This window comes from Melospiza melodia, chromosome 28, assembly GCF_035770615.1.
Source record: "Melospiza melodia melodia isolate bMelMel2 chromosome 28, bMelMel2.pri, whole genome shotgun sequence".
Lineage (NCBI taxonomy): Eukaryota > Metazoa > Chordata > Aves > Passeriformes > Passerellidae > Melospiza > Melospiza melodia.
The window spans coordinates 8,131,814-8,144,620 of record NC_086221.1 but is presented as its reverse complement, the minus strand read 5'-3'; the positions used below and the strand labels follow the sequence as shown (position 1 = coordinate 8,144,620).

At 56.1% G+C, this 12,807-nt stretch overlaps 1 protein-coding gene across 1 annotated transcript in view; it reads right to left on the bottom strand.

Annotated features, from left to right (window-relative positions):
* CR1 (complement C3b/C4b receptor 1 (Knops blood group)) overlaps positions 1-12,807 on the bottom strand; it is a 38,989-nt gene that overhangs the window by 19,018 nt on the left and 7,164 nt on the right. Inside the window, exons 15-34 of the mRNA XM_063177740.1 lie at positions 10,802-10,981; positions 10,027-10,209; positions 9,713-9,892; positions 9,403-9,585; positions 8,786-8,968; positions 8,471-8,650; positions 8,161-8,343; positions 7,753-7,922; positions 7,241-7,502; positions 6,903-7,002; positions 6,391-6,476; positions 5,310-5,504; positions 4,854-5,033; positions 4,571-4,762; positions 3,327-3,521; positions 2,654-2,836; positions 2,146-2,325; positions 1,357-1,539; positions 1,021-1,203; positions 743-925 (exon numbers count right to left, since the gene is read on the bottom strand). Coding sequence (XP_063033810.1) covers positions 743-925; positions 1,021-1,203; positions 1,357-1,539; positions 2,146-2,325; positions 2,654-2,836; positions 3,327-3,521; positions 4,571-4,762; positions 4,854-5,033; positions 5,310-5,504; positions 6,391-6,476; positions 6,903-7,002; positions 7,241-7,502; positions 7,753-7,922; positions 8,161-8,343; positions 8,471-8,650; positions 8,786-8,968; positions 9,403-9,585; positions 9,713-9,892; positions 10,027-10,209; positions 10,802-10,981 — 3,564 coding nt within the window. The remainder of the gene's footprint in view (positions 1-742; positions 926-1,020; positions 1,204-1,356; positions 1,540-2,145; positions 2,326-2,653; positions 2,837-3,326; positions 3,522-4,570; positions 4,763-4,853; positions 5,034-5,309; positions 5,505-6,390; positions 6,477-6,902; positions 7,003-7,240; positions 7,503-7,752; positions 7,923-8,160; positions 8,344-8,470; positions 8,651-8,785; positions 8,969-9,402; positions 9,586-9,712; positions 9,893-10,026; positions 10,210-10,801; positions 10,982-12,807) is intronic.

The following is a 12,807-nucleotide window of genomic DNA, read 5'->3' as shown; positions in this document are numbered from 1 at the left end:
CATTGATAGGCACTGCTAAACCCCAAGTTATCAATGCATCTTCTATGTAGTCTGACATTTGTCTGCATCAAGTAACACTCAGTATGTAAGGACACAGGCACCTAATTTATGTGGTCTTAAAACAAAACAGTGCCCAAAAAGTAGTTTGGTCAGTGTGGTGCCTTCACACGACTCTGGGCTGTAAAGCACAGAAATCTTTAATTTCAATATTTAGAACATCCAAGCCTGTCTCCTTTTGGGAAACTTGAGCAGTGCCACCAGCTTATTCCCAGTGCCACCAAAGTGAGCACAGCTCCTGCTGTGGTTCTCTCCATGCCATGCAATCCTGCAGGATGGCAGGTGTGCCTGATCCAGGGTGAGCCTGGCATGGGTGGAGGCTGAGCCTGGCATGGGATAGAGGCTGAGCCTGGTACAGGGATGGAGGCTGAGCCTGGCACAGGGATGGAGGCTGAGCATGGTACAGGATGGATTCTGAGCCTGGTACAGGATGGATGCTGAGCCTGGCACGGAATGGGTGCTGAGCCTGGCACAGGGATGGATGCTGAGCCTGGCACGGAATGGATGCTGAGCCTGGCACGGAATGGATGCTGAGCCTGGCACAGGATGGGTGCTGAGCCTGGCACAGGGATGGATGCTGAGCCTGGCACGGGATGGATGCTGAGCCTGGCACGGAATGGATGCTGAGCCTGGCACAGGATGGATGCTGAGCCTGGCACAGGGATGGATGCTGCAGCAGCCCCACCTGCACAGCGAGGGTAGGGAAGGCTCCAGTTGCCCCAGGCCGTGCACAGCACCGAGGGGTCCCCGAGCAGGGTGAAGCCAGGCTGGCAGCTGTAGCTCACGGAGGTGCCACTGGTGAAGTTGGTCCCGGGCTCGGCGCTGAGCGTGGCGTGGGCGATGACGGGGGGCGGAGGGCAGGGCCGCGCTGCCAGGGCAGGAGCAGAGAGCAGAGGTTTGTTTAGGGGTTGCACCCTGGGAAAAGGCACTGGTTCCACAGCAAAGCCCGTCACACTGGCTCACCTGGCTGGCAGGTGGGCACAGCGGGCACCCAGCGGCTGTCAGGCTGGCACTTGGCCCCACGGCTGCCCCTCAGCACGAAGCCTGGGTGGCACTGGAAGGTGACGTTGTCCCCAGGGCGGTACACGGCCCTCCGGCCCTCAGCCACCTCCCCGTCCTTGATGCTGGGGCTGCTGCAGGTGATCACTGGGAGGGAGAAGCAGCAGATCGGCTGGGGGCATGGCTGGGGGCATGGCTGGGGGCACGGTGCCAGAGCTGAGGGTGCTCCTCTGGTTTTGGGAGGCCCTGTGAGGGCAGTGCTCTCCCTTTGCACTGAGAGTGGCAGCATTTGCAGCTCACCTTCACAGCGGGGGTAAGGGATGCTCCAGACTCCCGATGGCAAGCAGGAAATCGTGCTTTTCCCAGCCAGGAAGTAGCCTGGGTCACAGTGGTACCTCACTGCCATGCCAGGGATGAACTCTGCCACCCCCTTGCTGTCGTGCTGGCCATTCCTGATAGTTGGAGGGGAAGGACACGGTGGCACTGCAAGGAGAGGAAATCATCCGAGAGGAAATCATCATAGCCAAGAGCTGGTACCACAAACACCCCTGTAGGGTGAGGCAGCCTTTTAACTTTGTGCTTTCCCTTTAATTTCTGCCCAACACCAACGAGGGTGTCACTGAATGATATTTCCATCCTACCCTCTCTTACCTTCCAGCCTTCATGTTTTCTGGGCTTATTGACATAAAAATGATAGCTTCTCACTATTTAGGCTACTACAGTGGTTAGTTTCCATCTGTGGCCCTAACAACTTGCTCTGGTCTTTCTATGGTTGTGAATGATATCAGGCACCAGCCTGGATTTTGTGGATTCATTTAAAGAGCCCTACATTTAACAAGGATCTGAATCACAGAAACACTGAAATTTGAAAAGCCACTACCCCACGTCCCAAGTGCCACATCCACATGTCTTTTAAATCCCTCCAGGGATGGTGCCAGATGATGCCCACACCTCTCCAGGCAGCCCGTTCAGGGGTTTGGATGGGGATCAGAAGGATGGCAGGACACATTATGTGCATGTTTTTCCTTCCCAGCCCCTCTACCTCCTTTACAGGGGTTCAGAAATCAGCTGCCCCTCATTTGCACTTACACTTCTCACAGCTGGGGACAGGAGGGTGCCACTTGCCCCCAAACTGGCACTGGGACTCCTGAGAGCCCTTCAAGGCATAACCAAAGTTGCACTCGAAGATGATGGTGTCCTCCAGGTTGTAGGTGGTCTCTGACCCAGCCACTTTTCCATTCTCGATCTCTGGCGTGGTGCAGCCAATTGCTGGAAGGGAAGAGCACGAGGACGTGAAGAGCTGGGGATGTGAAACCCCTCCTGGCTGTGGAGGGGCACTGGGCAGGGACAGCACCTTCTGCTGGGCCTTGCCATCCCTGTCACGGGCATTTCAACATTTCTGACTCCTGTTCTTACACTAAATATCATTATTCAGCTGTTCCTGAGCGTTTGTACTCAGCGGGAACAGAAAGGGAAACCCGCAGGGGCACAGGGGGCTCCTCCTGCCCCTGGCACCTCTGCTCGCTGCCCGTCCCTGGGGATTTGCTGGCAGTGATGCACCAGGAGCCGAGGAGGAGGAAGGAGCCCAGGAACGCACCTCGGCAGCGGGGCTGGGGCCGGCTCCAGGTGCCCCGGGCCGTGCAGCGGATGGAGGCGTTGCCCAGCAGGGAATAGCCCTCGGCGCAGGTGTAGCGCACCTCGGAGCCCGGGCTGTGCCTGGCCCCGGGGCTGGCACCGTGCTGCCCGTTGGCGATGCTCGGCGGGGCAGGGCACCTCACCTCTGCCGGAACAGGGAAAGGCAGGTGAGAAATGGGGCAGGGCAAGATAAACACCAAAACCCCCAACGTTCTGAGAGCAAAGCAGCGAGATAACACGAGTGCAATCAGCATTATTGCTGATATGTAACTTTCCCAGGAACTCTCCTTAGCTCTTTGCTTCAGCAGAAACCAACATCCTGGTTTGTAGAGCTTCTCCAGAAGCAATAAATCAAATTAAGTTGTAATGAAAGCTGAAGCAATAATTGTACTCCCCCATCAGCATCAAAGAGGAAAAGCTGTTACACTAAAGTGCTAGCAAATAAGCGTTTTATGCTTTAAAAAGTGATTAAAAAATAGTAAATCCTCCGAGTTGTTTTGAGCACTGACATTAACTGCTGTGAATACATGAAATCAGTTGTGTGAGCTGTGTCCCCATGGGTGCAGGCCCTGCCCCAGGCTGTCCCTTGTGCCAGGGCCAGCCAGAGCTGGCTGTGGGCACACCCCGAGCCGTACCTTGGCACCGCGGCACCGTCCCGCTCCACGTGCCACGCTCCCCGTCCCCAGAGGTGCAGGACAGGGAGGTGTCTCCAGCTGGGGCCAGCCCCGAGGCACAGGTGTAGGTGACCACGTCCCCAAGGGAGAAGGTGTCCCTGGAGCCCCCACTGTGCGTCCCATTGGGGATGGCCGGAGGGGCAGCGCAGGTGACACCTGTGGGCAGGACAAGGGGACAAGGGGGGGTCAGCACTGCCCAGGAAGGGCACACACACTGCCCAGGGAGGGCACTGGCAGAGGGGAAGCCACCTCAGCAGTGACACAATGGCCTGAATCACCAGTAACAAAGTTTGCATGGATAAAATGACACACGGGAATGAAATCTGTCCCATCCTGTGAGTCACTTCCTTGCTGCCCGTGTTTGGAGGTGCTGGGACACCTATCTTACCTCCCTTTCCGTAACCATTGGTGACACAGAGAGAGAAACTGGCCAGTGAGAGATACTTACCACTGACAGGCAGTTTAAAACATTAATGTTTCTTCCCAGGTTGGACCAGAATAAATAAAAGACCTTTGAAACCATTCTCAGAAGCATATCCAAAACCAAATGAAAAGGAAATATTTTACACATTCAGTGACTTGAGAAATCTTTTGCAATAAAACCTTTGGCTTGAAAGAAGTTCCACTTTATCTTATAAGCCATCTCCAAGGGCCTGTTGTGGTGGCCTACTTACGCCGGCAGACAGGAGGATCCCCACTCCACGAGACATGTGTGCCAGAGACCTCACAAATTCTCTGGGAGCCTCCCACCAGCTTGTACCTGGACCACACAGAAGGATTCATTATTTTAACAGTGAGATTTTTTATATTTGAGATTTCTTTACAGCCCTTGCAAGTGGCAGCCAGGAGTTCTGACTTGAGAACTTGGTTGCGTAAAGCTGAAAATCCACTTCACTCTCCCCAGGGCAGGACTCACCCTTTGTCACAAGTGTAATTGATTTTGGACCCGAGGAGGAGATCTGTCAGGACAACAGCTCTGCCATTCTCTGGGTTCCCTGGGTGGGGGCACTGCTTCTCTGGAAGGGAATGGCAGCATCCATCAGCCCAGCAGGGATGGCACCAGAGAGCAGGCAGAGACACCCTCAAAGCTGGGGAAACATTCCAGGGATGGCACCAGAGAGCAGGCAGAGACACCCTCAAAGCTGGGGAAACACTGAAAGCAGCCAAGCCTCCCACTTCAGGCTTCCAGCACTTGCAGGACGTACTTTTACAGAACTCCAGCGCTGCTGACCACGTCTGGTTGCTGAGGCAGGTGATGGCTGGTGACACACCCAGGCGCTGGCTGTAGCCAGGCTGGCACTCGAATTCTACCCTGCTCCCCTCAGGAAACACTGTCTGGTTCCTGTAGGGCTCCTTGAGCTCGGCAAAGCCCAGCCTGGCAGGGGCTCTGCAGCCACCTGCCAGGACAGAGAACAGCCAGGCTGTTAAAGAGCCACAAAAGGAGGATTGGGAGAGCAGGGGAAGGTTAAACCCTGCTGGGACACTTGCCCTGCTCGCAGACCGGCACAGGCGGCTCCCAGGTGTTGTTTGGCTGGCACTGGATCTCTCTGTGGCCACGAATGGCATAGCCTGGGTCACACTGGAAGGTCACGGTGTCCCTGTGTGCGTAGGCAGCCCTGGCAGCCACGATCCTCCCGTGCTGGATCTGTGGGACGGGACAGCTCGCCTCTGGAAAGGAAAGAGGTGCAGTGCTCAGAACAGACCCTCAGGCAGAGCTGGGCAGTGTGAAGCCACCAAGGGCTGCAATTTCAAGACACTGAAAATCATTTTCCTAGAGAAGATGTTGATCAAACACTCCAAGGGGAAAGGGGAGCAGGGTGGCACCCCAACCTCCCCTGCTCTGCCGGTCCCAGCCCTGGGGGATGCTGGAGCAGTAATTCCAGCTGGCTGGAGTTTCCCAACCCGGAGCGGCGCTGGGGGGATGCCCGGGGGTCCCTGCCCCACCTCCGCAGGCCGGCAGGGGCTCGCTCCAGACGCCGCTGTGGCCGTCGCGGGTGGTGCAGTGGATGGAGGGCTCCCCGTGCAGGGGCAGCCCGTGCTTGCAGCTGTAGGTCACGGCCGTGCCGTAGTGGAACTCGCTCTGCAGCCGGCCCGAGTGCTGCCCGTTGGGGATGTCCGGCGGGGGCTCGCAAGGGATGCCTGCGGAGGGGCAGAACCTCAGCTCAGCAGCAGCACCGCAGCACCTGTGGGCTGCTTCTTGAACCCCTCGGGCTGGGGGGCACAAACATTTCTTCTAAAGATAAAATGAAGCGACCTCCCAGGCTGGGAACAGGAGCCCACCCCCTGGCAGGTAGAAAGCAGAGCAGTAATCAAAACTCTGTGGAGGAAACACCTGCATGCTTTGCATATGCTCCTTTTTAAGAAATAAGAAATGGAGTACTTATTTAGCACCACTTGTGTAAAATCCGGGTGCCAGGTTTTGGAACAGGCACAGTCTGTGTGTCACTTGTGGTTCACACCTACCTGGAGAACCTGGGAAATGCTTTAAAACCTCAGAATGTACCAGCAAATGTTTCTTTCTTCCGTGTGAAAGGGCCCTGATCAGCAGAGAAAGCCCAGGTGGGATTGCTGAGGAGCAGCACAGCAGCTCTTGGGCACTCACCAGTGGCGGAGAGAGGGAACAAACCCCCGGCCTGGGATTTTGGGATTCGCTGCTGGCCCTGGCTCAGTGCTCTGCCTCTCCCTAGGACTGACCCTTGGTCTCTCTGGGTGTGACAGAACAACCCCTAAGCTGAAATGTGTTCCCTTCCTCTCCTGCAATGGGCTCCTGGTGTCAGGCAGCAGCAGGATGCTCAAGCACTGCTGGAAAAGCTCCAGCTGAGGTGTTGCTTTCCATAATCCCCTCAGCTTTGGGATCTTGTACCTCTCCCACACTGCTTTCTTATGCCTCCTAAACCTTCTTGTAATTTCCCTGCCCACAGAGGGGAGAATTGCCTGTGAAAGCTTTGATTGGGAAAATGTGGCAGACACTGCTGGAAAATATTTCCCAGATCCATGCAAACCCCCAGAACCACAAGCTACTCACGCTGACAGAGGGGAGTGTGGCCAGTCCATGCAACACGTCCCCCAGAGATCTCGCAGCGTCTGCTGGCTTGTCCAACTAACCTGTGCCTGGTGGTAAAAGCGTTGGTCATTCACCCCAAGCCTTGCTCTGCCTGACCCATTTCCCAGCATTTGTAGGGGATATATATATATATATATATATATATATATATATATATAATATATATCCATTTTATATCTATATATAAAATATATAGATATCCATTTTATATATATAAAAAGATATATACATACATATAATATATACACATTTATTTATATATATAAAATATATATGTATACACATACATATAATATATATCAATTTTTATATATCATATATAAAAATAGATATCCATTTATATATATATATATATACCCATTTTTTATATATTTTATATATATAATTTTATATATATCCAGAATCCATTTACTGGGAGTGAATGAACAGGGCTTAAAAAGGGGGACACTTACCTAATCCAAAGCAGGACTTACCCTTCCTCACAGCTGTAAACCACTGTAGAGCCAAGCTGGAGATTTGTCAGGGAAACAATCTTGCCATTCACAGGCTCACCTGGGTGACTGCACTGCTTCCCTGGGGAAGGAAAACACCCTTATATGCTGCCTCTCTACATCACAGCACCAAATATGCAATTATTCCTCCAGTCCCCTGCCCACATTCCCAGTTCTCCCCACATGGGTTTCCCATTTCAAAGAGTTACATGGCTTTACTAGTCACATATTCAGAATAACACCAAGGTTTTGGCAGCATGGACAGAACCTGAGACCTGTTCCTCCTGCAACGACAGACACCAAATCAAGGAGCTATTCACTTTTACAGAACTCTAGTGCTTCTGACCACACTCCTCTCTCAAGGCATGTCAGAGTAGGTGACATTCCTGGCACTTTTGCATATCCAGGGCGGCAAGTGTATTGCACAGTCTTCCCAACAGGAAAATCAATGGCATTCCTGTGCTCCTCATTTAGCTCAGCAAACTGTAACCTTGTGGGAGCACCACAAGCACCTAGTGAGAGAGAAAAGAGATGTGAGCAGCAGGCAGGACAGGCACACGGGGGGCAAGCACACAAAGAGCACTGTTAGGAGGAAAGGGGTTTGGTTTGCCTTGTAAAAATGTTCATTTTGATTAATATAGCCATTAATGAAGACATTTTCCCAAAGGGCAGCAGAGGATTAGGTTCTTATTCCCAGGATAGGCTTGAATCTTCCCCTCAAAGGGTTTAACAACATATTTTAAACAGCATTAGGGGACATAAAACAGCAGTTATGTCAGGTACCTGGAGACCTGGTGAAGGAGGTGTGGTGGGGCAGTGCTCTGTCACACACAGGAGCAGGGGGCTGCCAGCTGCCATCCTCCTGGCACGACAGGCTGGCACTGCCCTGCAGGCTGTACCCATCGTGGCACCGGAATGTCACCGTTTGCCCGGGGGCAGAGAGGACCCCGTGGCCACCAACTTGCCTTCCGTTGGCTACGATTGGATTGATGCAGACAGTGCCTGGAATGAGGGTGTGCAGAGGAGTCGGAGCAAGAGAAAACACAAAACCAGCGGCTGTTAATGTTGGAACCACAGCATCAGCGCGACGTCCACACAAACCTCCCCAGCTGTAGGAAGGCTTCGCACTAATTGATTCCATGATACACTTCACATGGAATTAAGCCTCTTGGAGGATCTGTTTGCACTGGTGAGGGTGTCCCCTGTGCTCAGAGCCTGAGGGGACAGAGCCCGGGCTCACCTTCGCAGCGAGGCCGGGGCTGGCTCCAGTTCCCCGATGCTCTGCAGGTCACAGCGGCATTTCCGACCAGGTAATAGCCGGCATCGCAGCTGTACCTCACAGACATCCCAGCGGTAAAAAACGCTTTGTCCCGGCCGTTGTGATTTCCATTGGCCACCTCCGGAGGCATCGGGCACGGCCGGACTGCGGGAGGGAGATGGGAAATTGAGCTGCTCAGCGAGAGAAGGGGGAGCGAGGGGAAGGCAGGCAGAGTGCTGTGCACGGAGGGGTTAAACCCCTGCCCGCAGCCCCGATCCCGAGCAGCACTCACCCCTGTGGCACACGAGCTCCGGCGGGTCCCAGGCGCCCCCGGGCTGGCACCGAGCCTCATCGGAGCCCTCCGCTGCGTGGCCGGGCTGGCAGCCAAAGTGCAGAGTGTCTCCAGCTCTGTAGGTGCTCTGCGCGTTGTGCACCTGCCCGTTCTGCACCTCGGGTACCTGGCAGCCGATCGCTGTGGGGGCAGCGACAGCGCCCTTTAAATTCCCTGCATCAGGAGCGGGATCCTCACACACAGAGCCCTGCCCTGACCCTACAGCACACCCAGCGCCCTCCTGCCCCCCAGCCCAGCAGAGAGCCCCCCACAGACCTTCACAGCGGGGCAGGGGCCGGCTCCAGCGCCCCGAGTCCGTGCAGGTGATGGACTCATTGCCGAGCAGCTGGAAGCCCTCCCTGCAGCTGTAGGACACGGTGACCCCGCGGGGAAAGCTGCCCGAGGAGAGCCCGGAGTGCAGCCCGTTGGCGATGTTGGGTGCCCGGGGACATGTCACCTCTGCAGAGGGAGGGAAAGCCTCATCAGGGTTTGGGAGAGGAGATTTTGGGGAGCCAGCTCCTGTCAGAGTTTGGGAGGACAGAGGGCTCAAATCCCAGGTACTGCCAGCTGCATCCCGCCAGCAGCCTTTGGGTCTCCTGTCTCTCCTCTGATTTTTCTGGACAAAGAGTATTGAAATGATTCATTTTATCTCAGCTGGTCTCCCTCTAAAAGCTGTGTCCCCCCGCTATGCCCATGCCTGGTCTCCGCACTGTCACCATCCATGGATATCACTGGAGCACAGGGAGGAGGGTGCTGGCTCTGCACTCGTGGATTTTAGCTTGTTCTTTACATATTATAAACCCGTATATTTCATTAAAAGGGAATTTAGTCTCTCGCTGAAGGTCTCGGTGGATTTGGTGAGGGTGTCCCCTGTGCACAGAGCCCGGGCTCACCTTGGCAGCGAGGCCGGGGCTGGCTCCAGTTCCCCGATGCTCTGCAGGTCACAGTGGCATTTCCAACCAGGTAATAGCCGGGATCGCAGCTGTACCTCACAGACATTCCCATGGTGAACACTGCCGTGTCCCGGCCGTTGTGATTTCCATTGGCCACCTCCGGAGGCATCGGGCACGGCCGGACTGCGGGAGGGAGATGGGAAATTGAGCTGCTCAGCGAGAGAACGGGGAGCGAGGGGAAGGCAGGCAGAGTGCTGTGCACGGAGGGGTTAAACCCCTGCCCGCAGCCCCGATCTCGAGCAGCACTCACCCCTGTGGCACACGAGCTCCGGCGGGTCCCAGGCGCCCCCGGGCTGGCACCGAGCCTCATCGGAGCCCTCCGCTGCATGGCCGGGGTGGCAGCCAAAGTGCAGAGTGTCTCCAGCTCTGTAGGTGCTCTGCGCGTTGTGCACCTGCCCGTTCTGCACCTCGGGTACCTGGCAGCCGATCGCTGTGGGGGCAGCGACAGCGCCCTTTAAATTCCCTGCATCAGGAGCGGGATCCTCACACACAGAGCCCTGCCCTGACCCTACAGCACACCCAGCGCCCTCCTGCGCCCCAGCCCAGCAGAGAGACCACACAGACCTTCACAGCGGGGCAGGGGCCGGCTCCAGCGCCCCGAGTCCGTGCAGGTGATGGACTCATTGCCGAGCAGCTGGAAGCCCTCCCTGCAGCTGTAGGACACGGTGACTCCGCGGGGAAAGCTGCCCGAGGAGAGCCCGGAGTGCAGCCCGTTGGCGATGTTGGGTGCCCGGGGACATGTCACCTCTGCAGAGGGAAAGAAAGAGTCCTGTGGGTCTGCTCTGTGCTGGTCTGTGCTGCTGGCACAGCTCGGTAACAGCAGGGTGAGCTCCTGCATCCTGCTCTGGGCTCCATTTGCTGGGTCAAGGCTTCAGTTCACTCCAGGTGCAGCTGCACCTGGAAGGAATCACTGGCAGTGATGAGAGGTCCCGACAGGACAGCGGGCACATGGCAGGATTTGGGAGGGATCCACACTGATGTGGAAACAGCGAGAGCAGTGAGAAATTGTGATTACTCTGCACTCCACAATGAAGGTGAAAATGCCCCACATCTGCCCAGAAGCAGTGTCAGAAACCCCCGGCATTCAGACCCTGCCATCCTTCAGGGTTAACCTCTCCCCATCCCTCTCAGACCCCCCGACAGGGCACAGCCATCCCCATGTCCCACCCCATCCTGTCCCACCAGAGCTGTTTCTGTTTCTCTGCCAGCCAAGCTTGGGAAGGGCAGCAGGAACAGACCCACGCCAGCTTTGCCTTCCCAGTGAATTTGGGAGGACACAGAGGAGCTTTCCCCGCAGCCAGCATTGCCCCCAGCGCTGGGACACTGGTGTGCCACTCACCCTTTCTGCACTCGGGCAGAGGAGGGTCCCACCTGGAGGCAGCCCCGCAGGTGCTGCTGCCCGGGCCCCGCAGGGTGTAGCCCGGGGTGCAGGTGATGCTCACGGTGTCCCATGGCCGGTAGGAAAAGCGGCGAGGGGACACCCGCCCGTAGGGCACGCGGGGCAGCGGGCACCGGGCAGCTGGAGGGAGAGAAGGGAAACGCTGACCTGGCCAGCCCCGGGGTGCTGCGGGGTGCCCCTGCAGCCTGGTGCCCGTGGGCACTGGGGGCTGCACCTGGGCTGGGGTCCTGGGGCTGCAGGACCCTCCCTGTGCTCCTCGGGCTGACAAAACCTGCGTGTCCAGGATTTCATGTCAGCACCCAGCAGGGTCAGGAGCCTTTCCTGGCCCTCCTGAGGGCCCAATCCAACCCAGGAAATCACTGACAGGGCAGCCCAGGACTGACCCAACAGCCCCCAGGGATCTGTGCTCTGCCAGGGTAAGGGGGTGCCCAGCCAGGCTGGGAATGCCAGCTGTGGCTCTGGTGATGTGCCAGCTGTGGCTCTGGTGATGTGCCAGTTCTGGCTCTGGTGATGTGCCAGCTGTGGCTCTGGTGACCCCAGAGGGTCTCTGCCATCATCAGAGGAGCTCAGGGCTCTGTGATGCCAAGGCCCCCTGGTAGCAGTGCAGGGCTCCCATTTCCCCCCACAGAGAAAAGCACAGGGATCAGCGAGGACAGAGCAGTGAGGAGGAGCAGGAGGGCTGTGGGAGGAAGGCCCCAGAGGAGCAGAGCTGCTGCCCTGCCTTACCTTGAGCCCCGGGCGTGGTGCTGAGGAGCAGAGCGGAGCTGCCCAGCAGGCAGAGGGTGAAGGTGGGCACCATCCCTGGCACAGGCAGCAGCTCCTGTGGGCACGGGGCAGATATGGGCAGCCCAGTTCCCCCCAGTGCCCCCGTGGGAGGAAGGAGATGCTGCTGGGGGACTTCCCAGGAGTGTGGGACAGGAACCTGGGGGCTCCCCAGGACGTGCAGCACAGCCAGCACCCAGAGGAGGCTGCAGGTGCCCCAGGCTGCTGCTGCTGCTGGTTTTGGCAGGGGAGGATGTGGAAAGAGGGGTGAAAAGGGCTGGGGGCAGGCAGAGGTGCTGCAGCTGCACTGTGCCCATGGAGCAGAGTGTCCTCCTTAGGGGAAGTGTCCCAGGCTCTGCCCCAGAGCCCCAGGGGATGGTGGTGGCACCTAAGGGGTGGGATGAAGGTGTCCTAAGGGTCACAGCAGTGGGGAATTCCCTCTTCCCATAAAAACAGGACAAAAATTGGGGGCACAAATCCTCCTGACCCGACCCTGGGCTCATCCCTCCCTGCTGGCAGGAAAAATAAGCCCCCAACAGGAGTTTTGGATGAGGAGCAGCCCCAGCAGCTCCAGCTGCCCACTCCACACAGGTGATATTTCCTGAGCCTGAAGCAGGCAGCGAGACAGAGACTGATCATTATTGACAGAGAGCTTCCAATACTTACAAATCCAACGCTCACACTTCAGATTGCACTTGGTGATTTGCACTCAGATGACAAAGAAAAATGATGTGCAATTGATTACAAATGCAGTAAATAAACCCTCTCCAATGGTAAATTTTGGTGACCATACCTGTACACAAAGTTTCAGCATTCACAATTCCTTTCATGTGATTGTGGGGAGATAATTCCAAGCTGATCCCCAAATCACATGTTAAATCATTTGGAAAAAAAAAATCACTTTGGAATATGCAGTGTGAATAAACGTGCTGGGATTAAAATAGCAAAACCAAACACAACCCAGAGCTGAGAGCCTTTAGGTTGTATTTTGCCCTTTTAGTCACTCACGTGGCTTACGGTAAAAGAGCAATAAAAATAACCAGCAATGTGCAAGTGCTTGTTGTGCAGGGCTGAAGGAACAGGATCTGCGGTGCCCCTGTGACAGCTGAGCAGGACAGGGCTCTGCTGGGGAGGGAGAACCTGGGGGCCTGTCTGGAACAAGGCTGATGTGTGCATGGAAATGG